General features: G+C 38.8%; 1 protein-coding gene across 16 annotated transcripts in view; it reads left to right on the top strand.

Annotated features, from left to right (window-relative positions):
• The window catches only part of git2a (G protein-coupled receptor kinase interacting ArfGAP 2a), a 72,471-nt gene that overhangs the window by 32,922 nt on the left and 15,324 nt on the right, over window positions 1-24,225 (top strand). For 5 of the 16 annotated variants that reach the window (XM_078227295.1, XM_078227296.1, XM_078227291.1 and 2 more), the window contains exons 9-16: window positions 895-946; window positions 3,203-3,275; window positions 6,232-6,329; window positions 6,878-6,989; window positions 10,579-10,718; window positions 11,789-11,938; window positions 17,902-18,150; window positions 21,630-21,719. In XM_078227295.1, coding sequence (XP_078083421.1) covers window positions 895-946; window positions 3,203-3,275; window positions 6,232-6,329; window positions 6,878-6,989; window positions 10,579-10,718; window positions 11,789-11,938; window positions 17,902-18,150; window positions 21,630-21,719 — 964 coding nt within the window. Of the gene's footprint in view, window positions 1-894; window positions 947-3,202; window positions 3,276-6,231; window positions 6,330-6,877; window positions 6,990-10,578; window positions 10,719-11,788; window positions 11,939-17,901; window positions 18,151-21,629; window positions 21,720-22,498; window positions 23,770-24,225 lie in introns of those variants that run through there. The other 11 variants (XM_078227305.1, XM_078227292.1, XM_078227298.1 and 8 more) reach the window with 8 other exon arrangements.

Genomic DNA, 24,225 nt, shown 5'->3' with positions numbered 1-24,225 from the left:
GCCCAAATTACATTTTGTTTGTTGAAAAGGATGTATAAAATCTGGAGGAGTTATTCAGAATTAATTGATGATCAATGTGTAAATTTGATTTCGCGCTGTTGATGCTTCAGCCATCTTAAGTGTTTGTAATCTCAGCCTAATCAATAAATATCTATACACTTCTTTCTTGAATGCATCTCTTGGGATAAAAGGCACCTGTAAGTAATGCATAACAAAATAGCTACTTTTAGGTCTGATAGTTGAAAATTACTGTCATGCATGTTTGGATGCTTGTTCCTTTTTCCTTTAAATTGGAATGTTGTAAAGTTACAAGTACTCCTTCCAGCAGCCTGTGTCATGTATAATCCTGTCTGACGTTGCCTTGTGTGACTTCATGGGATCGTGGGTCTTCATATCCATCAAGGCAGCGAATCTCAGCATTGAAAACCATTAATTATTGTGTCAATGTTGGGTTCCCTAACTGAGCAATAAAGGAACACATTGCATCTTTGTGATATTGTTGAATTTGATTGGACCTATGCCACAGGACTACCTTTCTAACCTTTCAAAAATATACCAGAAACATACAGGGGTATAATTCAAAGAATGGAAGCACTGAACAGCTGCTCCAGCTGAATTGAGCTAATTAGAGGATTAATCTAACCTGGGATGTTTCAAGCCTTTGTGACTCAGTACAAGACCATGTTGTGAACTTGTATACAGAAACATCTGGTACTACCTGATTTGTCTTGTGCAATACCCAGTTCATTTAAATGGCTTCCTGACTTAGCCAAAAATTTGCCGAAACTTGCTGGCTATACTAGTTTTGAAATCAATATCACAGAAAGCTGTTGAAAATAAAATATTCTTAGTGTTTGTGTTACTTCATTAATTATTGTGCTCTTCTCTCTTTAGCAGTTTAGATTTGTCAGAACTAGCAAAAGCAGCAAAGAAAAAATTGCAGTCGGTAAGTTTTCTTCTTGGATGCTTGCAGCCTAATTGTCCTGTGACAGAATATAATTCTGTCATTCAAAGATCCTAAATTTGAATTCTAAACTTAAAAAGGTTATAGTAAAATGTCTATTACATGCATGCTTTGATTATCCTGGTTTCCTCTGCTCATTATTCATCCAGAATTAGGCATCCCCGCTCATATTGCACTCAATATTCTGCAGATCAAGTTCCCAGAAAGCACAAATAGATCCTAGAGAAGCTTTGTATACTGTTTCATTACTTTTGGTACAAACAGGATGGGGTTTAATTTAACCAGCCCTGATTTCTCCTCTCACTACCTGTCCATAAAATGAAAGAAATTTTGATTTCCCCCTTTATAAACAGTGATGTATTTCTCAACGCCTCAGTTTGGGTGTGATCTAATTTCTATTAATGACCCGACAGCAACTCGAGATGAGGTAAACTCAGAGGGCTAGTTTATTTGCACCTACTCAAGCATGGGAGGAGGGAAGCAACTCATATAATAAAGTATGGGGGGAGATAGAGAAAGGAAAATTTAACAGGGCAAAGACCACAAAATAAAGAATTATTGTTTCATGTGAGTCCAGAGTCGAAGTCTGTGACACTTTACACATTGCACAGTAAGAATTATATAAATATCTTCTAACTGCAAACTTAGTAATACATGCAATTTTATTGCTTAATTTCCCATCCAGCCTGATTAGTTTGCCTGCTGCTGATGCCACAATGATCATAATTATTATTATCCTAATATAATTATTATTATAATTAGAACATTGTATAATTGTTCTTTCACCTTGTCTATAACGTGAATACATGAAAAGCAGGGATTTCAACTTCCAGACCAATTTCAAACAAGTTAGGAATGTATAATAGTGTATTTAAGAATAACTTCACCATTCAACTCTCCCTCGTTTTTTCGCAAAACTATCTAGCTCTTGCTAAAGTGTAAAAACTGGCTTATATTTATGGTTCAAGTGTTTGGCTTTACTGTAGGTAGGAATTGTTCAATTCGCCTTTTAGCACCTTCCCAATGTAGGGTGATGAGTGCAATCTCAAAGAGTAATTTGGAATGTTCCCCAGGCAACCAGCCAATTGTATTCAAGACTGCAGGGATAGTTTCACGATTATCACATCTGTTAGTTTACCATTTCAACAGTTGGGAGGGGCTCTGCCTCCTCTTCCAAAAAAAACGGTATAAGTGAAATTAATTTTCTATTAATTAGCCATTATTACACATCATCCCTCAATATGCATGGCCAAGACAAAGAGGTTAACTAACTTAAAATGCAAGGTTTGTGATTTAAAACAAAATCCTTGAGCCTTCTTCACCTTGTGATGTAGCAATATACACTGTTGTGGCTGGAGTCTGAGGACTCTCTATCTCCACAGCACTAAATTTGAGCCCTGATCAAGGATGATCCAATTCATAACCATCTAAGCACAGTCGCCCTTAACCATTTTTGCTATTTGACCATCTAGTACATCTGGCAACAAGGGCAGCAAGGCTACCATTGGTATTGCTCTTCAGGCTAGAAGTTATAGAAATCATAGAAACCCTACAGTACAGAAAGAGGCCCTTCGGCCCATCGAGTCTGCACCGACCACAATCCCACCCAAGCCCCACCCCCCTATCCCTACATATTTACCCACTAATCCCTCTAACCTACACATCTCAGGACACTAAGGGCAATTTTAGCATGGCCAATCAACCTGACCCGCACATCTTTGGACTGTGGGAGGAAACCGGAGCACCCGGAGAAAACCCACGCAGACACTAGGAGAATGTGCAAACTCCACACAGACAGCGACCCAAGCCGGGAATCGAACCCAGGTCCCTGGAGCTGTGAAGCAGCAGTGCTAACCACTGTGCTACCGTGCCGCCCCCAAACACACCTTGCTTCATTTACTTTGTACTCAAGAAACAAGCAAAAGGGAGAGAAAGATGTGGAGATATTTTTGGGAACCTAACAGGAGGATCTTAATCTTATAGATTTCTTTTTTGTTATTTCTTAAGGAGAAAAATGGACTTGGGAGTTAAAGCCCGAGTGACCTTTTAGTGCAAGACATGCGTTAAATTTCATTTGGTTCATAATTCTTTTACATGTTTTTTCAAATAGCCTCTCTAGTTTAATGTTGAATGCATGTAAATAGCATTGTAAGCATTCTCAAAGCACAGTGAATGGTTTAAGTAGTTGCACCTCAGTCCTGAAGTAGGTTAAAATTCTCTTTCTGCTTCTATTTCTAGCTAAGTAATCACTTATTTGAGGAGCTAGCTATGGATGTATATGATGAAGTAGATCGAAGGGAGACTGATGCAGGTGAGGATTCAGCTGTGAAGCGGAAGTCAATATCGCGATATTCTAACAATCTTGCTTCCTGTTCCAAAAAGAGAATTCTGCTTAAAATAATTATTTGGAATTGCCCTTCATTCATTTTTAACATTTGCAGGTTTTCCTCACAAGGCCTGCTTGTTTTCTCATAGCACATCAATGTTGTGAAGAAAATAGCCCAGTAGCAATTGTACTAGAACATAGGCCTCTCAAATTAGAGCCTTCAGTGTTTAATTAATCTTTACTCCAAACAGAGATTTTGTTCCTAGCAGGTGGGTTTGCCAGTTTTAAATGAGCTTGATGGGTTAGGAAGTTAGGTTTGATTAAGGGGTACTGATCGATCTTGTCCCTTTAAATTAATCATTTATTAACTAATGATTTCAAACTCAGAATAACTAAAATATCATTTTTATTTGCCTTATTTATGGTATACATCACTTCTCTTTGAAATTTCTGAAGTACTTTGTATGATATGAATTAGTTTGAGATGAGGCGTTTTTGGCCATCTAAGCAAATGCAACAACCAATTTATGTAATAAGCCACAATAAGGTGAATGATTTAAGCTATTTTGCAGATAATTCTCTGGTCTTTCATGCCCTGCTGCTGCTGCTAGCAAGAACGGAGGGGGGGCGGGGGGGGAGGGGCTGGCCACTGAGGGGGTAGATCAGGGCTGGGAGGTCGAGAAGACCGACAATTTGGGAGATGCCGGTAGGCCAGCAATCAGGGTGGGGGTTCAGGAATAAACAAGAGGTCTGCGATCGGGAGGCTGGTAAGGGGGAGAAGGAGTGGGGGGGCTCCCTACTGACAGATCAGCACATGCGCAATGGCCCGCTTAGCACTATGCTGCCAGCCTCTTGGGCTGGATGAGGCCGAGCCCCCCACTTTCCAGCATGAATCACTCTAAGGCACTCTGCATTGCACAGAATTGGAGATTTGTGCTGGTAAGTACGCCCAAAGAATGGGCAGGAGATTCTCCCATTTTCTTGCCCATTGGACACTTCGTTTTGTTTTGGGAGAATCCCAGCCAATATCTTTGCTTCGATTACTCACAAATTAGTGTAAACAGACTCACTTCTCTCTTTCTGGCCTTCCTGTTTCGCCAGTGGCCAGCTCCCTATCCCACTCATCCCTACATTTTGAAGTAGGGAAATTAAAATTTATAAGATGATCGAGGCTCTGAGGTGCACTGATCCGGAGTCTATTCATACTGTGCATAATCCTTGTGCTCTGTTGCCCATTTGTGCTTAATCATCTTACCCCAACCTTCTAACTATTGCCAAGATTTTGTGTTTTCCCCCACACCCTTACCACATTCTTTACTGTAGTATAGAAAGTATGCATGCTCGTTCACTTAAGCTGGTAACCAGTGATTTATTTTTAAAGTGTTTATAATGCCAAAAGCAAATCATTGTTTCAAATTTAGTAAGGAGGTGAGATGGTGAACCAGAAGTAAGGTCATGAAGAAAGAAGGTAGTAGAATCATTGGAGGTTGGTGTCAGCAACAGTAGTTACAAAGAATGATAAAATCCCAGCATTGCAGAAGAGGCCATTAGGCCCATCAAGTTTGCACCAACTCTCTGACAAAGTATCTTACTCAAGCCCCCTGTCCTATCCCTGTAACCCCACACATTTACCATGGCTAATCCATCTAACCTACACATCTTGGGACTCCAGGGAGCAATTTATCATAGCCAGTCCACCAAATCTGCACATCTTTGGACTGTGGGGGCACCTGGAGGAAACCCACGCAGACATGCGGAGAATGTGCAAACTCTACACGGTAACCCAAGGCCGGAATTGAACCTGGGTCTCTGGAGCTGTGAGATTGCAGTGCTAACCGCTGTGCCACCATATTTTTCTCCAGCAAGAAGCTAGAAACAGTAAAATGGGATGCTTGGTGCTTGATAAGGGCTGGGGGTCAACAGCAAAGCAACGTTGAAATTTGCAGGCTGCTTCAGGCCAATGTCACTGCATATACTTGAAAATGTCACTTTCAACATAAGCTGGGGGGACTGGGAGAGTGTGGGGGAAAGAGATATAGATAGAACATTTTGAAAGAACCATAGAAAATTACAGCTCAGAAACAGGCCTTTTGGCCCTTCTTGTCTGTGCCGAACCATTTTATGCCTAGTCCCACTGACCTGCACTTGGACCATATCCCTCCACACCCCTCTCATCCATGAACCCGTCCAAGTTTTTCTTAAATGTTAAAAGTGACCCCGCATTTACCACTTTATCCGGCAGCTCATTCCACACTCCCACCACTCTCTGCGTGAAGAAGCCCCCCCCTAATATTCCCTTTATACTTTTCTCCTTTCACCCTTAACCCACGCCCTCTGGTTTTTTTCCATCTAACCATCTAAGCACAGATGGTTAGATGGAAAAAGGACAGATGGCACAGATGGTTAGATGGAAAAAGGATTAAATACTTATCTTGTTACAGTTATTTATGAATCTTACAAAAACATTACTAGTTGTGACAACAGGACTTGGATGTTACAAGCAAATTTGGGAATTTGTGTTTTATTTATATTATTTAAGTAAGGTTCTAGATTACCATCATGCTGCTTCATTTGGGTATAATGGACACAACATTAGCATGTAAAGTCACAAGTAAGCTGTTTTATTAGTCATTTTAATTTCTGTAACATGATCAGAGCTTGATCATATTAAATCTTACAAGAGATGGATTGAAAATTAATAATTTCCAACACAGTTTGTGTCTTTTTACATTGGTGATGGAGCGTGAGAAAGGAAAACCTGGGTTTATAGATCAGCTTCTTTACAATTACAGAATCTATTTGGATCAGCTTCTGAATTTGGTTTCGAAACACCAAGACACAATGACAAATCATGACTTGAATGGTTGCCTTGAGTTTCTGTTTGGCTTGTGTAGAGTACTGGATTAAAAATGTTTGAGTTAATATATTTTTCTATGCACAGTTTGGCTGACAACTCAGAACCACAGCACCCTGGTAACTGAGGCAACAGTCATTCCCTTTCTTCCTGTGAACCCAGAGTATTCATCAACTAGGAATCAGGCAAGTTTTCAGTAAATGCTTTGTTGCTGCAAGCACTGTCAACTTGATAAAATTGAGGAGCTAGTCGAATGAATTGTCATGTAATCCAGTTGATATCTGTATGCTTACTAGTATTACAAGTGTGTTAATGCTGTGCAAGTAAATCAGCTTGTGGAAGAGAAGGAACAGATTAGCATTTAGCAACTCTGTCAGTTCTACCAAATTTCTACACACTATAAACTTCCAGATATTTATTACTAGATCTGTGGTACATTGCCAACATTTTCCATTCAAAATTTTCAGTGACGAAGTGGTATTGCTGACATGAGTCATTATGGTCTGTGTTTTGTTTATGCAGGGGAGCAGCTCACCTGTTTTACGGAGGTAAAATTCAGCCCTAGCTTTTTAATTTGTTGCCGAGAGGAAGCTAGCATTTACTTTTTCATGATGTAAATTCAGGAAATCCGCTTCTGGAGATTTGATTGTCAGAGAATTACTGTCTCCATTTACAACATTGCTGCTAAGATGATGTACACATTCAGACTCATGCCTGTACTTTTAAATTGCAGGGAAGACAGAAGCTGGCGCGGTTTAACGCTCATGAGTTTGCCACTCTAGTCATTGATATTTTAAGTGATGCCAAACGGAGACAACTAGGGAATCCAATCACTAGCCCCAAAGGTATGTGTGCTTTCACTAATTTAAGATATATCCACTTTTTAAAAAGCATTGCACTGGAGTCTGCATTAAAATGCAAAATTGTAATCAACTATTTCCATTCATTATGCATGTATTATGAATCTGTACCAGCAATACCATTTTCTAAAGATCAGTTGCTTAACAGTTAGAAAAATTAGCAGAGCTTTTTTTTTTGGATTATTCATCTTTCATCTATTGTGGGTCATTGCAAATGACAGTCTGTGTATTGGCTGACCATTCTGTAATAACCATCACAACAAAATAAGTGAATAGAATGCCCCAAAAGTTGTGAAATGTGTGCTGTCAAAAGAACAAGCAAGAGTTTTAGAAGGTGTAATTTATTCAATTTAAGACTGTTGAAACACGTGTATCAGTGAGATTTGTTTTGTGATCACCTTCAATTATCTATTTTATCTATTATTTGTTTAGAGTTTAACCTATTTCATTTTCATAGTTATCACAAAATCAGATGAGACATTTTGAACCTTTTTTTAAGCCGCTTCTTATACTTTATTCAACAGTTTGCTGTTTGAATTATTCCCATACCATGCTGTACTTTGTTTTATCTAGCATTATGCTGTATATTTGACATGGCAATGCCGTATACTCTCTCTGAGCATCATATATATTTTCTGAAAGAATCATGTGTCCCTCACAAATCAATTCAAGTTGACTTATTGTCCGTTACCTGTTTAATTGGAAAATCCTGGATAAAACTCCAAGACTAATAGTGCAATTCAGCACTAAATCTGAAAAAATTAGGATAGATAGAAAGTTGTGCATTTTTTAGCACCTATTACAACCTCAGGAGATCCAAAAGCCCTTTACAGCAATGAAGCACATCTTTTTTTTAAGTTTAGTAACTGTTGTAATACAGAAAACACAGTGCCAATTTGTACAACACAATGTCCCAGAAATAGTAGTGTGGTAATGGCCAGGTAACCTTTTTTATTGTAGCTGGTTGAGGGATTTGAATTGGCCAGGACACCGGAGAGAGCTTGCCCTTCTTTGTAAAAGTGCCCTGAGATCTTTCATGTCCGAGAGTGCAGGCGGAGGGTGGAATCTTGTTGAAACATTGTTGAAATGGCCTTGACCTGGAGAGCTGCAAAAGTTGCCTCTTTTCGGGATGGCTGCTGAACCACAAGACAGTCGGGTAGCGATGAGGCTAGCGACAAGCCTCCCCCTGGAACCTGTAAGACTCATCAATCAGAGGCTCGCACCTCTTGTGCTCAGCAGTGCCACAGGCCAGGTGTTGGCTGCTGCAGGAAAAACAGTCCAGAATTGTGAAGCGACCCAAGCCATAGGCAAGTATGGTAAGGGGGTGGTTCACAGGATGGGAATTGGAGGGGGCAGGAGTGTAAGGAAGTCGGTAGCAAAGGCGTGGTGTAGCCCTTAGCACCCAGACACTTCCCTCACAATTGTCGATGTTGAGTCTCTGAATCAGGCACTGAATGTCTTTGATTGAGGACCCCCTCCCGGAGGTGACAAGGTGGCTGCTCAGTTCAACCTGTTGTGTACAATGCAGGTTGGCAAGCCTGCCTGCTGCTAGGTTAATGCCAGCAGCAGCTGATGTAAGGGCCTTGTAGAGGTGACAGGAGAGGAAGGTCAACCATGGGCCTTCCCGCCCAGAATTTAATTCTGATTGAGATGAGAAAATGATGGGTTCTGGTATGTTGCCATCCTACAATTACATATCCTTCCCACCTCCAAGCTCGCCACCAGTGAGAGCACAAGATTCCGCCGCTGACTGTGTTTTAATATCTTATCCAAAAGACAACGCAATACTGCCTGTGTTTGTGTCAATTTTATACTCCAGTCTCTGAAATAGGACTTGAATCCACATCTGACTCAAAGGTGTGAATGTGGTAGTTGAGCCACAGCTGATAGTCTAAGAGGACAGAGCAAATCAAGAAATAGAGATTTGATTGTCAAATTCGAATTTTAAAAACTCGGAGGAGAAGAAAAAATTGAAGTGAGGAGATGCACAGTTTTGAGGGAAAAAGAATGAAATGCAGAGATGTGTGTTAATTCTTGATTTAAATACAGTGAAGAAGCTGGGGGGGGGGGGGGCACAGCATTTCTAGGATGCTACATTAAGAACAATAAGGAAAGGTTCAGAATTCAGTCCCGGGCCAGCTAATGAAATGCAAATAGCGATTTTTCATTTTGTAATCGCCTCCTGGCCAATTTCCGGTGTGGAGCTGATTATGCTGGAAATCTTAGTCTCAGAGACCCGCAGGGGCCATGACGCCCAGCAGTAATCCCACAAAATGGCCCCCGCTGATGTCTCCTGGCTCGCTGCGCTGCTGGAGCAGCCCCTGTATGTCAAAAAACAATGGACAGCTTTCAACAAAACAATGGTCTAAGGAAGAAATAAGCAAGTGATTTGAAACCAGGTCTTTCTTAGTCTGATAGCTGAATTTCACACTGGCTCCTGAATTTGCTGAAATGTTGATGCAGCTGTCTGACTGTGATTGCTGCTAGGACGTGGCCCTTATTCTGTATTTAATCTCATTGAACTGCTTTATTGCATTAAATTTCACAATGTATGGTCAATTTTATCATACTTATTAGCATTGTGTAAGATGTGTGCTGTATCACTGCAAGCTCCATTGTCTTGTTCTTAACTCTAATGGAGCTAATGCTTATTGTATTGAGGAGGTAAAGGAAAAGGTCATAGAGGTTTACAGCATGGAAACAGGCCCTTTGGCCCAACTTGTCCAAAAGGTGCATTAAAGAATGATCCCAAGTCTTAAGTGAGTGGAAAAATTAGAGAATCTCAAGCTGAACAGTCTGAAGAACGAGGCTAAGGTTGGATCAGATCAGACTAAACAGTATTGATGGGGTAAATATTTCAGTTAATTAGTAGAACCAAAAATGATAATTTCAGCAAAAAATACATAATTGATAAATGTTTTTAATAACTTACCAGAACAAGGTAGTAATCGTAGAATCCCTACAGTACAGAAGGAGGCCATTCAGCCCATTGAGTCTGTACCGACCACAATCTCACCCAGGCCCTATTACGTAACCCCACATATTTACCCTGCCAATCCCCCTGACACTCGGGTTAATTTAACATGACCAATCAACCTAACCTGCACATCTTTGGACTCTCACAATTAAAGATGAGGGTGTTGAGCATTCAAGATGCAGTTGGATGCTGGAAGATGGGCTTTCTTGGGTGAATTGCTCATCCATGACTATTATAAGAATGATCACAATTCATTTCCCCCATTATTTGCGGAGAAGTCATAATATTTCTTCCTAAGTCAGAAATTAGTAGTGGTTGTCAGAGGTTCCATTTCAATTTAACCATGGGCAAAACAACTGCAAAGGTCATCATTACCAGGGAGTGACGCAATTATTGGTCATTATCCAATCCATGATGTAATCACAGGCATTCTGGTACATTCTGATCTTCATGCTAGATGTTGCTGTTGTCTGTAGTTGCGTAAAGACTGTATAACAAGTAAGTTCTCTCCAATCATTGAAGTGCTCTTGATCATTTTTTTTCACTCTTGGACCAATCATTGTGAAAACTTTTCAGTATTTTTTCTTATTAAAATAGATAATGTGGAACTTGTACTGAAGAGTGTTAATGATCGCCATGGCAGTGAGAGCCATGATAACGATCAGCCAGATTATGACAGTGTTGCTTCAGATGAAGATACGGATCAGGAACCAACAGCTAAAGCAATCAGAGCAAAGGTACCTCTACTCTGTCATTTTAATGTAGTTCATGATAGATGGTGCCCTGATATTAATTGTACTACTCATGAATCATGTCCAAAATTAACAAGGCACATCAAGTTTCGGTTCATTTCTAAAGAAGTGTATAATTCTGTGCATATCAGTATTATTTACAAATATTTGAACTTATGAGAGGAAGGAAAGCTAGTAGAGTGTCTTAAATTTAGAATACTCCCCATTTTTCATCAAATCAAACAAGTTTTCCAGGGTACTTTTTTTTTAAACAATTGTCATCATGGGACATTCTAAAGTTGAGATTCTATCCCTGCTTGGTAGCTCTCGTGATATTGGTTGCTAAGTATGATCCATCATACCCAACTGCAGCTCTGTTGTGAGCAGCAAAGGGCGGGATTTCAGATATGCATGAAATCTATTTCAGAATCTTCCAAAAGCAAGAAGCTGCACTTGGTGTTGCTTTTCCATGCTAGTCAATGAGATTGTACATGTTGACAACACGGTGTTTGGCTCTCTCAAAGCTTGAACAACGTGGATATATTTTCAGTGTCACATGTCAACAAACAAGTTTTATTTGATTTTTAAAAAATATATTGTTTCATCCTTTGTTATAAACCCAACCATTTTGTTTGTGGACAGTGACTTGGAGAAATCAACTGTCTTTGAAATTAAATGGGAGTGATTATAAGGCAGTAATTTCAAGCAGGTTCACGTTATTGTGGTAAAACCTCACATTTTCTTGTCACAGTTTGATTCAAATCTATTCAATGTGTTCACTACTATCATCAATCAACTATTCTTTAAAAGCTTAAAAATCCAAATGCTATCTCTCATTTGAATCTGTTCATTCTGTGTTTTAACGTTTAATGTCATAGCCCCAGTGGCTTTTTGCATCTTCCTAGCCATTCTACCAGTCGAGTTCAGTAATGAAGGATTGTTATAGTGATATGAGTAAAAATGATTTTAGGAAAAAGGGAGAATCACTGCAGCTTTAGGTTCCAAAAAATGTGATTCTTTTAATCGTATCTGCAAAGAAATAGAATTTTGTTCATCAGATGCACTTCTTATTGTAGAGCATGGACTCTGATCTGTCAGACGGACCAATTACATTACAGGAATACATGGAGGTGAAAAACGCACTCAGTGCTTCTGAAGCAAAGATACAGCAGCTGATGAAAGTGAACAGCAACTTGAGTGATGAGCTACGTTTGATGCAAAAAAAAGTAAGAATAACTTTTTCAGACACCGAGTTCATTTAGTGTGTTCTGTAGCTTGGGGTCAGTGGTAAATTTTGAGGGATAAAGACTTTCATTTTGTAGCTTTGTGGATTACTCAAGTATGTATTCGATTTTCCTTTTGTTCCTTCATATGGAGCAGTGTGGTGGTGGGATTGAGGATTTTGACCTAAATGCAACAGCAAAGATCAAGAAAACAGTACTGTAATGCATTTCTGATCTCTAATTTCTCTTACAAATTTCATTTTGTTCCTCCCCCCTCCACCACCACTCATTTCATAATATAATTTTCTGTACCATACATGGCTTGAGGGGGACGCTGACTTGGTGACAATTAGGTTAGTTCTAGCCATATTTAAGGTTCCAAGGTATTATTTTGAGTCTTAAATCATTGACTATTTCAACCATAGCACACAATTGCAATGGCTTTTGCTGGCTAACTTCATAGTGCAAAGCATTCTCATCAAGATCATCATTGTTTTCCATCTCTGTACTTTTTCCAGTGTCACAGTATCTGTTCTGAGTTGGAGGGGGTTGGGTGGGGTGCAAAGCTGAATATGTTACAACAAATTATATCTTAGAAAAGTCTTGTACAATTTGATTGTTATGGCCCTAGTATCATAGTGAATGACAATATTATACAGCACAGAAGCATGTCATTGAATCCATCCTGCTTATGCCATCTCTTTGAATGAGCTATCCAATTATTCCTGCTACTCTGCTCTTTCCTTATAGCTCTGCAATTACTTTCCCTTTCAAGTACAATTGCAGTTCCCTATGGTTACTATTCGATCTGCTTGCACTACCCCTCTAAGCAGTGCATTACATCCTCGAACCATGATTTTCTTGACTGCAGCTTCCTGATATCATGCTTGTGCTTTGAGAGTGGCCACCAATTACTTAGCAGTTTTCCTTTCATTTGTCTAAAATTCAAACCGTGCTGTATTTCCTTTATTTTCATTCGTGTGTAGTATGAAATGTTTGCCTGTATTAAAAACCACCTGCCAATCTTGAGTCCTCTTCCCCAACCCATTTCACCCACTTGCAGCAATCCATTTTGTTTTTTTTGCTAATCTTTAAACTCTTCTAAGTTATTGACTGTTACACAATTTGGTGTTATCTAAACAATCACTATGCTGTAAGGCTTCCCCTGTCGTACTGAACATTCATGTTCAGAAGAGACCATAATACTGAGCCTGGGGTTGTGACTGGACCCCTGTGGGAAGCTACCTCCTTTAAAATCGTTCTTTATTTACATACCTTGCCCTAAATTAATATAGAATGGAAGCTATTTTTTAATTTGTAAATGTCAATTTTTAATCTTTCCTATGTTTTAACACTTCCTCAGAGGGAGAGATGCTTAAATGGCATACTTATTTCTTCCTTTCAGACTGAATTATTCCAAATAATTTTGAATTTCTATCTGGTTCATTCCTGGCTTTACTCTAATAGTAGGAAACACATTTGCAATGTTAATGTAAGCATTACTTGTGTCTAAATAAACTTTTAGGAAATCAAAAATATAATTAGCTCCCTGTGAAATTTTTGCGCATTTTTTTTTGCAGAATGTTTTGGGATTTAAATGTTCCTTTTTCAAACAAAGTGCTTCCATGCAAGTGAAAAGATAAGGAATTTGTTAGTCTGTCTTATCTTGCGTTGGAAGGTCCCTCGTCCTGGTTCAGTGGGAGTTATCTCTCTGTCCCTCTTTTTGGCTTGTGAGCACAGGAAGATAAATAGGCAAAAACTGACCGTTTTTTTAAGAAAGAATTGTGACGGCATACATTTAACAACACTGAAGGTTAGAATGAAGGAAGTAGATAAGTTTAAGCTGAGAAAGATTGCTCACCAATGTGGAGAGGTGTAGTATGCTCATTATTTGTACAGTTATGCAAGGAGTGTTTTGCTCATTGAATTAAGTGAGTTTAATCATAACTATTGCTCCTTATATTCATTTGCAGTAATTTAAAGCAACTTGAGGCTTCCTTTTCTCTGTCTACTTTTAAAAAGATTGGAGAGGAGCAAGTTGCAAAAGACACAAACATTCAATTAATGTACTCAGTTATCCTGTTGCTTCATTTCTAGGTTGTGCTGTTGCATACTGAGTAGTAAAGGAATAGACCTGAATTCTAAGCCTCAAACTGCATTTTTTATTCATTCATGGGATATAAGCACTATTGAGGAAGCCAGCATTTGTTGCCCATTCCTAGCTGTCGTTGAGAAGGTGGTGGTGAGCTGCCTTCCTGAACTGCTGCAGTCCATTTGGTGTAGCTGCACCCAGAATTCTGTTGGGAAGGGAGTGTCTGGTGAGATTGGAAAAACTGCAAATATAGTTCCAGTCAGGGTATTGTGCAACTTGCAGATGATTGTGTTCCCATCCTTGGCCTTGTCCTTTAGTTGGTAGAGGTCATGGGTTAGGAAAGTGTTGTCAAGTGAAACTTGAGTGAAGTAGCACTGCTGTAGCTGAAAAAATTAAAAATTCAAGACCCAAATTAGCAACACCTCACAATCCCACTTCAATTCTCCAAAAGAAGCAAGCAGCATTCTGTGACATGTTTAATGTAGAAAAGGCAGCTGTTTTAATAATGTCAAGCAGGCTGATCAGAAAGTGAAATTACAATAGTGATAATTCAATGAGTGATGATTAAAAATTAATCATGATCTGACGCAGATATAATCTGTTCAGGGACTTGAAGCTCAGTGGAGAAGGAAATACAATAACCATTTTACAATAGCTGTCAGACAGTAGCAGGATCTGAAATTACAGCATGTGTGGTTGAGAGATGTAACGGAAGCTTTTTACAGTCTCTGAAGGAGAGGGAGGGGAAACCTGAGCAATTCAGCTCAGTGATTCATGAAAATGTCAGAGCAGTTTACAGGGAATAGAATGACATTTCCAAAACGGTGTTTTTTTTAAAATTGCATTTGCAGACAACACTAAACTTCCTTTTTCACTTTATTTTCCCTTGTACAAGAGGTTAGAGTAATTTCATATTCATTTGTATTGGTAGTCAAAATTAAAGGCAGCCAGAATTCTCTCTGAACTGAAATTTAATCTGCCTTATTCTGTCTCATTCACCAACTAATGGGTTGGAACTGACAGATTGTTTAACCCTGGTGAAATATTTTAAAACGTGCAGTCTCCTATAAGAGTGAACAGCCCCCATTAAACATTTTTAAGGCATAAGATATTTTAAAAGTTTTAATTGGATCAAGAGTTCATATCCAAACACAATCTCCATCCAACATAAAAGCTGTTTTTTTTTCAGTGTAACCATTAATAAATTAAAGTATATCATCACAATTAAAATAGTTGCCCTTGAATGAAAACTTGTTTTAAAAACTGGAAAGTTCCAGGTTTGATTGGTCTCTGCTGAGTTAGTTGGGTGGCCACAGAGAATATCACTTGTGAAAGAAAGAATTTTCATTTATATAGTGTATTTTATCCACCTTAGATATCCCACAACACTTCACAAAGTATATGACCAATTATCTGGGTAAATGCAACAGCCAATTTGTGTAACAAGATCCCAGAAACAACAAATGTAATGTATGGCCAGTTTACCTACTTTTGAAATGTTGGTTGAAGGTTGAACCTTGGCCTGGGCACTGGAAAAGCACCTTTAAATAGTGTTTATAGGATCTTATCCATCACCTGACAAGGAAGATGTGGCCTAGATTTAATGAACCATCTGCCATTGCAGCATTCCTTCAGTATTATACTGAAGTGTTACGTTTAACTGTGTTCAACTTTTGTACCTACAAGAAGTGAATAAGCTGTGTTACCAGCTGAGCAAAACTGATACTCAGCGTTCCTGCTTACTATTTCCCAATGACTCAATTTTTGGTGTGATACAGGATTAAGCTCATCAGTAAAGCCCCCAGTGCCACAATAGGATAGTTGGCCCTCATTGCAGTTCTTCACTGATGAAGATGGACAATGTGGGTGAAATGCTACTTCAGGAAAGTAAGGAGGAGAAAGTATTTAAATTTAATCATCATCAGTTATGTATCTTTTGTTGGTGTAGGCTGTGGAATAAATGATGGGCCAGAGCAATGGGAACCAAAGCGAGAGACTGCAATTCCCCTGGACCTTCCAGCAGTCCTGAGCTTGAATTGTAATTTCAACTCTTGCAAAAGCAAATTACCGTGGCTGCTAGAAATCTAAAATTAAAACATGAAATGCAGGAAATACTCAGCGGGTCTGGCAGCATCTATGAATAGAAAAATAGAGTTGTTTCAAATCTCTGATCTTTCAACAGAACTGCCAGACCTGCTGATTTCAGTATTTTATGTTTTAATTCAAACTATTGATTCTGCTAGCATGGGCAAGTCAGTGATCGGAGTCACTTGATTTTTTACTTGAACCAGAGTTAATATGGGGACAGGTGAATATAAAGATATTAAGTCATTTTGTTTTGTTCTGTGAAACACTGAGCTATTCTCAGCTTAATGTAAAAGGTCCCATTTTATTTTTTGAAGAGGGTGGCATGGTGACACAGTGGTTAGCACTGCTGCCTCTCAGCACCAGGGACCCGGGTTCAATTCCGGCCTCGGGTGACTGTTATGTGGAGTTTGCACATTCTCCCCGTGTCTCCATGGGTTTCCTCCGGGTGCTCCAGTTTCCTCCCAGAGTGGGGTAAGGTGAATTGGCTATGCTAAATTGCCCCTTAGTGTCAGGGGGATTAGCAGGGTAAATTGATTACGGGGATAGGGCCTGGGTGGGATTATTGTCGGTGCAGGCTTGATGGGCCAAACGGCCCCCTGCACTGTAGGGATTCTATGATTCTAAGAGAAAATTGGTTCCCATTGCTCTGGCCCATCATTTATTCCACAGCCTACACCAACAAAAGATACATAACTGATGATGATTAGTTATATCTGATATTTATCTAATCAATATCTGTGGGACCATGCCATGGGCAAAACTGTTCTATTAAGTAATTCTATTTTTTGTAGCCATAGTTAGCAGAAACTGTGATTCCTCTCCTTTTTACTGGAGATCAGGGAAAATATGTAGCACTTTTAAAGATGAAAATTCCAATGCACCTGTGGACTTGATGTTGGGAAGAAGGGAGGGGGGAGTCAGAGGACCAAGACCTATGGCAAGGAGTATAGGCTGAAGCAGGCCGCAAGTCAAGGTTTTTGAAGACGACAAGATTTTTGTGGACAAGGAGCTAATAGAGGTCAACAATGATGGGGTGAGCAGGGGTCAGTGCAGAATAGAATATATGAGGTTGAGATTTAGATGAATAGGGAGAGACAGCATTGAAAACCTACTCGGACAGAATCTTGTGGCCTTGCGAGATATAAATCGAGCCCCAGAGATGTGGAGCAGAAAGACTGCCAAAGATCAAAGGAGCAGGAGAAATTGGTGTTAATGTCATTAAGATTACTTGAAAAATATTATTGTTATCTGTTGTAATAAATGTTAAAGAACTCTTACAGCTTCGTATTATACATATTTATTCCGTGTAACCAAAGGGCTCTTGTGTTATTTAAATACATTTTTATTTACGAGAGACTGAAGATAGAGTACCTCAAAAATTAGCACAATGAAAACCTATAAATTAGGGACTGGCACCAGCTGACCTTTTGCAGATGTCTTTGTTTTCAAATCTGTCTTATGTACTGTATATTAAAAACATAGAACAGGAAGTTCTTTACGCAGCATTCATAGCACCAGAGAAACTGGTCTATCCATGGGATAGAGCCATGGAAGCATTCAACCTCCAGGTGGAACTTGTGGTGTTCATGTGCAATTTAGTCCATGCTTCAGCTCCTCCTACTGAAATGTTCATTTGTTTATTTCCTCTATCTGTCTCTCTGGCTTTATTTGTTAGAGCAACATTTCATTTATGACGTGCACGATCCACATTGCAGTAATCGCCGAAACTTGTCCAGCATTGCTTGATACAAGAAAAGATTATTGGCTAAAAAAAAATTTCTTTCAGCTTCAAACGCTGCAGAGTGAAAACACCACCCTCAGGCGGCAGGTCACTACGAATATCTATCAAGTTCCCTCCAGTTCAGAATACCCAGGTCCCTCCAATCCTTCGTCCTTAAAACGGCGCCCGTCTGCACGTGGCAGCCGGCCTATGTCCATGTATGAGACAGGCTCTGGTCAGAAACCCTATCTCCCAATTGGGGACGTCACATACCCAGAGGACAGTATTGCAGGACTCCAGCCCTTCCCTGAACACGTAAGTAAATCGCCGTCAGCTCTGGTAAGCAAGTTGTGCTTTTTTTTTTCTCCTCTTCTTTGTCCCAAGTTCTGAATTTCTTTTCTGGCTTGCAAAATGCTGTCTTGTGGTTTTTTGTCAATTTCTTGTTTTATTCCTTATTGTTGCAAAGCGAAAAAAAAATTTAATTATTGAAAATTGCCGAATTGAATATAACTGACCCCATTGCATGTTCCCCTTTTTGCCTTTAAACCTTGATCCTTTCAGTGTTGTTTTTTCCAGGACTGTTGTGCTAACATCATATTTCAATTGGAAAGGAATAGATCCAAATAGACCTTCACCTAAACTTTATTTGACCAAATGTTAATAGTGAAAGAAAATGCCAGCTTGTGGCACTAGATGGCATGCAAGTATTGTACAGGTCAGGCAGCATCAATGGAGAGAAACCAAGCTAACATAGCGGGTCGATGTCCTTTCATTAGAATCATTCTGGTGAAGGGTCAATGCCCTGAAATGTTAACTCTGTCTCTCTCCACAAGCGCTGCCTGATCTGCTGAATGCTTCCAGCATTTTCTGTTTTTATTTCATATTTCCAGTATCTACAATATTTTGCTTTTGTGCAAGAATTGAGTTAAAGTCATGAAGATCCTATTAATTACGTTCTTGAAACAAGCAGGTTAATCTGGCAGATATAAGTTTCAGCTTCTCCCTGATGGTTCAGTTTGTGTACCATGAGAGTAATATTGAACCAATAAGACCAGCCGTATTTCAGATTCTGTGCCGAGTCTGTGTCAGATTATCTGATCTCAGTTGGACAGGTGAAGTTCAGCTGTATACCTCAGCTGGAGAGGTTTGCTACTCCTAACTAAAGTTGAGACAGAATTGTACACTGCTTGGTAGATGAGAACTGAATTGGGCTTGGCTGCAGTGATCCTCTATGAATTCTTGGTACATGGACTGTGATCATTTGAGCAAGGGTTTAGAACCTTTGCCTTCAGAAGGGAAGGGATTGAAAGGGAGAAAGCTGGTGAAGGAAATAAAATCAAATTTATACAGCTTTGCTTTTAACAATTTAAAATCTTTGAGAATAAAAACCCTCCTAAAATAAACACTTTAATTACCCTGTTAAATAACCTGATGACATTTTATCTTTGGAACTGTTTAGTTTTTCCAATTTACATAAACCATCAGTGCAAAATCTCATTTAATACTACTAAATATATAAAAAATACTAAAAATATATTTTGCAGTTGTAGCAGGTAGTTGAACCACTATGAAAAATATAATATTTAAAGGTTTAAGAGTCTGTAGGTGTTACTTTTATTGATACTCCTGTTCATTTTGCTAATGTTGCAGGTTAACTCCCCTCTGGGACCTGTTAAACTCATTGCATTATTGTGCAAATTGGGAAAGCAGTATAGTTGGTGGTACTTTTGACTCTTTGTACAGTGCATTTGTTGTTTTTGAATCTTTAAATATTAGGTTTTATAAAAGCATTCCACTATTCATACTTTAAAGCTGCAGTTAGCTTTATAAAAATGCATTGAGAAAATAGCTTCTATCCAGGCATTGCATTGGGGAATATTGAATTACACTATTCCTTTGATGTGGGAGAACATCTGTGTTAGGGTAACAATTTCTCTTTTGTAACCTAAATGTAAAATTGTACTAAAATTTGGACTATGTCTAATTTGTTCAATTTGTATGCCATCTGGGTTGATCCTGAGATTGGAATATTCAGCCTATACCTTTGAAAATTTCTTTTCCACAAGTTTTATATAAGAATGATATGGGTTGCACTAAATTTCAATAAACTACAAAATTATTTGAGTTTAAATACAGAATAACCTGGCATTTAGCAATATTGCAATTTTTACTTGGTGGAATTCAGTGCAGAATCATAAAACCTCCAGCACAGAAGGAGGCCATTGGCCCTTCCTATCTACCAGCTCTTTGAAAGAGCTGCCTGATCAGTTGCAATCCTGTTATTTAATCCAACCCCTGCAATTTTTCTTTTTCGCACGTAGCTGGGATAAAATTATTTTTGTTTCCTTAAAAATACACACTATTTATGCTTTACGTTTAATTGCTCCGTTGGTTTTTCGTTGGTAACCCAGGATAAAATTTGGTGACCACACGAGCAATTTGTTCCAAACAGCAGAGGTCCTAATGTTACGATTGAACTAGACTGAACTGGGGGTAAATGGGTCATTGACAAAATACATCCTCCTGATATTCTGTATCTCTCAAAAATCCCAGTGGATTTATTAAATAAGCATTTATATAAATTGCCAAAATGTGTCATTCTTGGTCATTAACTTAATTTTAAAAGTAGCATGCAGAATTGTGTTTGTGTGAAGTCTTGTTGCTTTTAAATGTCAACTTGTTGAATTGTTTTGTTTGTAGGTATGCCAAGTGAAAGTCATAAAACCTAAATTGTCCTATGATTCTTGAAAATGAACATGTTGAAAGAATTGTCCTTTGTAAAGTAGCATTAGTTTTTTTCATCATCTGCCCATCAAATTTATGTTAATCTAACTTTGTAACGCATCATAATTTGAATTTCCTTGCTTTATTAGTTTGTCATAGTTCTCTTTTTTGAGATCAGAAGTATTATCACAATAACGGAAGTATGCTCTCCTTGGATTTGTTATAGTTAGTGCTCCTGTGACTTCTTTTTTGAGTTGCTGTTTTTAAAAAACAAATAAAAATAGGTGAACAAGCATTTGTTTTTATTCACCTCACTTTAGGTAAACCAGTTGTTATGTTTTTGTAATTCCAAAAGGTACAAGTTAAGTGCAGTCCAAAATAGTTTGTCTACTACCTTCACATTGTATGTAGCTAATCTTTATAAAGAGGATGTTTGTATAAAAAATCCTACATTTTCTAATTGTTTCATTGGTCTTCGTTTCTTTTTGAATCACTGGTCAGGAACAAGCATTTTGCATCAATTCCTGCCTTTGGTTACAGCATGACTTTCCCCATCAATTATATAATAAAGCCAAACATAGCGATGCCAAATAGAAGATTACACATGGGCAGTGTGTTTTAACCCTGTTTCTCACCAAACAAAACAGGGAAGAAATGAATAGATTCCAGTAAGTGGGGCTTCATGCATTTTAAGAGCTTTGAGTTAATTCAGAGGAATATACTTCACTTGAGTACATTTGATGGGCAGAGCTTTGGATGGATGAGGCAAACTACTAATATTTATACAGTATTTAATGTTTCAATTGGCAATTGTTCATATCTTCTCTGCAATATTCTGAAGGTAACCATGCCAAGTAAGCCAGCATATTCAGTTGAGATGAGTTTTGTTCACTGTGTTTTGAAAACTGTTTGCAACTTAGTTTTTCAAACACCCAGTGAAAACGTAATCAGTTAAAGACCGCGTATATAAACTTGGCATACCTATTGGTTTACAGTTCGTGGAGTCGCTCTTTTGTTGTGTTTTTCTTATGTTTAATTTTTGCCCGAGTGTTTCTTCTTTCCCCTTTCAGATTGGGAGGAGTGCCTTTGTGACCTCCTCTTCATCTTTACCTTCCTTCCCTTCCACGCTTTCCTGGTCCCGGGATGAGAACACCCAAAGGGTTAAGTACCTTCTCAATTGGTCTGTGCATAGGAGGAGGCGGTGACCATCTCCAGTGCCTGTTGCTGCCTCTTTCCCACCATTTTTTAACCTATTTCCTTTCTTTCAAGTCTGCATGAATAGTCACTTTCACTGGAGTTTCCTTCACCCACTGCATATTCCTGATTACTCTCCTCTGCCTTTCAGTTTTTATTTTTCATTTTATTAACCCTGCTTGCTCCCAAACCACAGGTTGCAATGCACACCTAGCTTAACCAGCCTTTCAGCCATCAAAGCTTGACCCTTTGCTACAGCACAGGTATTAGATCTCCATTCAAGAGATACCATCATGCTACCCTGATGATTAGTGGGTGAATTCACTGCACTGTGTTGTATTGAGCATATAGAGCAGGCATGTCATAGGTTCAATCTCTGGTTCCTTGTTCAATTAATTTAAGCAAGGGTACAACTGGCCTCCAACTGGGGTAGGAAATGGATCTAAAGGGCCTAAGATCCTGTTTATTAACTAGCAATATATACTTTTATGGGGGCAAGCGTGTTGGGTGATGACTGGATTTAAGCTCAGCTGTGATGCAGGCAAATCACCTGCAAGCACTCTGCCTGAGCTCATATGTGAAGAATGGCCACTTGGGCAAGGTACTGAAGCGCTACTTGTGCCCATGGAGCCATACACCAACACATTCAAGAAGGGATGTGAGAAACTTGAATAAGGAACTTTCAGTATAATTATAGTGGCTATAATTTTTTCTTCCCAATTTTCTCCCCTCCTCGCTCCTGCAGGCACTGATTCCTTGATGACGTATGATTCCATGAGCACTGGTCGCTTTTTAGTATCTCATATGGCCATTTTACATGTGTAAGCCTTGAAGTTGAACATTGGCAAGCATCGCAGCCAAAACAATCCTGTCATTACCCAAAGTCCACACTTCAAACATGGATCGCTGGATATTGATCAGAAGCAAGAACCTTAGCTGGTACCAAATCCAGACACTGAGGACATTTATAGCACCCAAACTCCATGCTGGCTGAGATCAGCTAAATCATAGTTCAGGGTTAGAATGGGCATGATCTGAATTTATATGCCTCTCTACGCACTGGATTAACACACACAGCCATCAGAGGAGCTCAGCTGTCATGGTTTACTCTTGCAACGAGCAATCCAAGGGGAAAATAACATTGAGTCATTTATATAAAATATTCTAATTCAACTATTGATGGCTGAGTTTGGAAGGATAATGTGTGTTTATAAAAAATAAAGGATATGTTCTTGGTGGCATATGTGTGACATTCTGAAATTAACAATTAAAACATATTGTCTTAAATTAATACAGGGTACAGATTTTCAGTGTTCAACATTCCTTTTCTACCCCGTAAACTAACTTGGAAATCTGATGTGCTTTTTCACTGGTTAAAATTAGAACAAAAAGTTCCATTTTCTATTGCAATGCCACGTAGTGTATGCATAAAAGCGAATTGGGATCTTCATGCAACTTGGTTGCTGTACCATGAGGTGAAAGCTTTCAGAAGAAGATCGCAGTTGACGTCAAAGCTTGCTCCATTTTCTAATTATGCTTCCATAACTAAGGAGTTTTTGGACTTTAGTAATGCTTTGAATGAACTGTGACTGGCTGCTGGTTGAACAGAAGGAGCCCTTAAAATAGTGCCAATTATTTATCTACCAAAGATTTCATAGCCCAGTAGCCTAATAGTGGTGATTGTGGCATCTTAAACCAGGGGGGTAACCACTTACAGTGCTGGGCTTGTGCCATCCTTCATTCCAATATGGAAAAAGTCTTGTAGCAATTGATTTACCATTGGCTACTGGGATCTACTATAATCTCCAAGCAGATGCCTGGATGAGCTATTTTTAAAAAAATTTAATCCATCTAGACAATCGTTCTTGGGCGTCTTATTCCTGTAAAGATGGTACCAGCCACAGTGTCATTAGCATCCTGCCTTGAGCATGGTCTGATTAATCTCACATTGTAGCATGTATTCATTCTTAAGTCTACTGGTTTTGAAACTAAAATAAACTTTCTTCTTCCAAAGTCAGATTGTCCATTTTTTAAGAATTAATTACTTGAATGGAAAGCTGATTCATGTTGAATGTTTTTCTGTCATGCTCTGGCACAGTGTGTTATTTAAGAATTGCTAATATTGTGGAATTTCTTAACTGAGTTTCAAATAATATTTTGCAATATGCAAGGTGAAGAGAAACATGAATACACTAAGCAACTGGCAGTCAGCTACATAAATATCTTAGTTTAACTATATCTTCAAAAAATTTGCTTAAAGGTTATTTGAATTCAACTAGAATGAGAAGATTACTCATATTTATAAAACAGCTGATTAAAATTACATCTGTCATAATTAAATGGGTCTTAATCTTGACTAATTATGCAAATATAAAATGAGGGTTAAAATATGAGGCATGACATGGTTCTTAAAATTGACCTTCTCACCAGGATGATGTAATGTCCAAGCTGGACATTTTTTTTAACCTCACC

This window comes from Mustelus asterias, chromosome 13 (genome assembly GCF_964213995.1).
Source record: "Mustelus asterias chromosome 13, sMusAst1.hap1.1, whole genome shotgun sequence".
Classification (NCBI taxonomy): Eukaryota; Metazoa; Chordata; class Chondrichthyes; order Carcharhiniformes; family Triakidae; genus Mustelus; species Mustelus asterias.
Note: the sequence above shows the minus strand (reverse complement) of the source record. Positions and strands in the feature narration are given on the sequence as shown.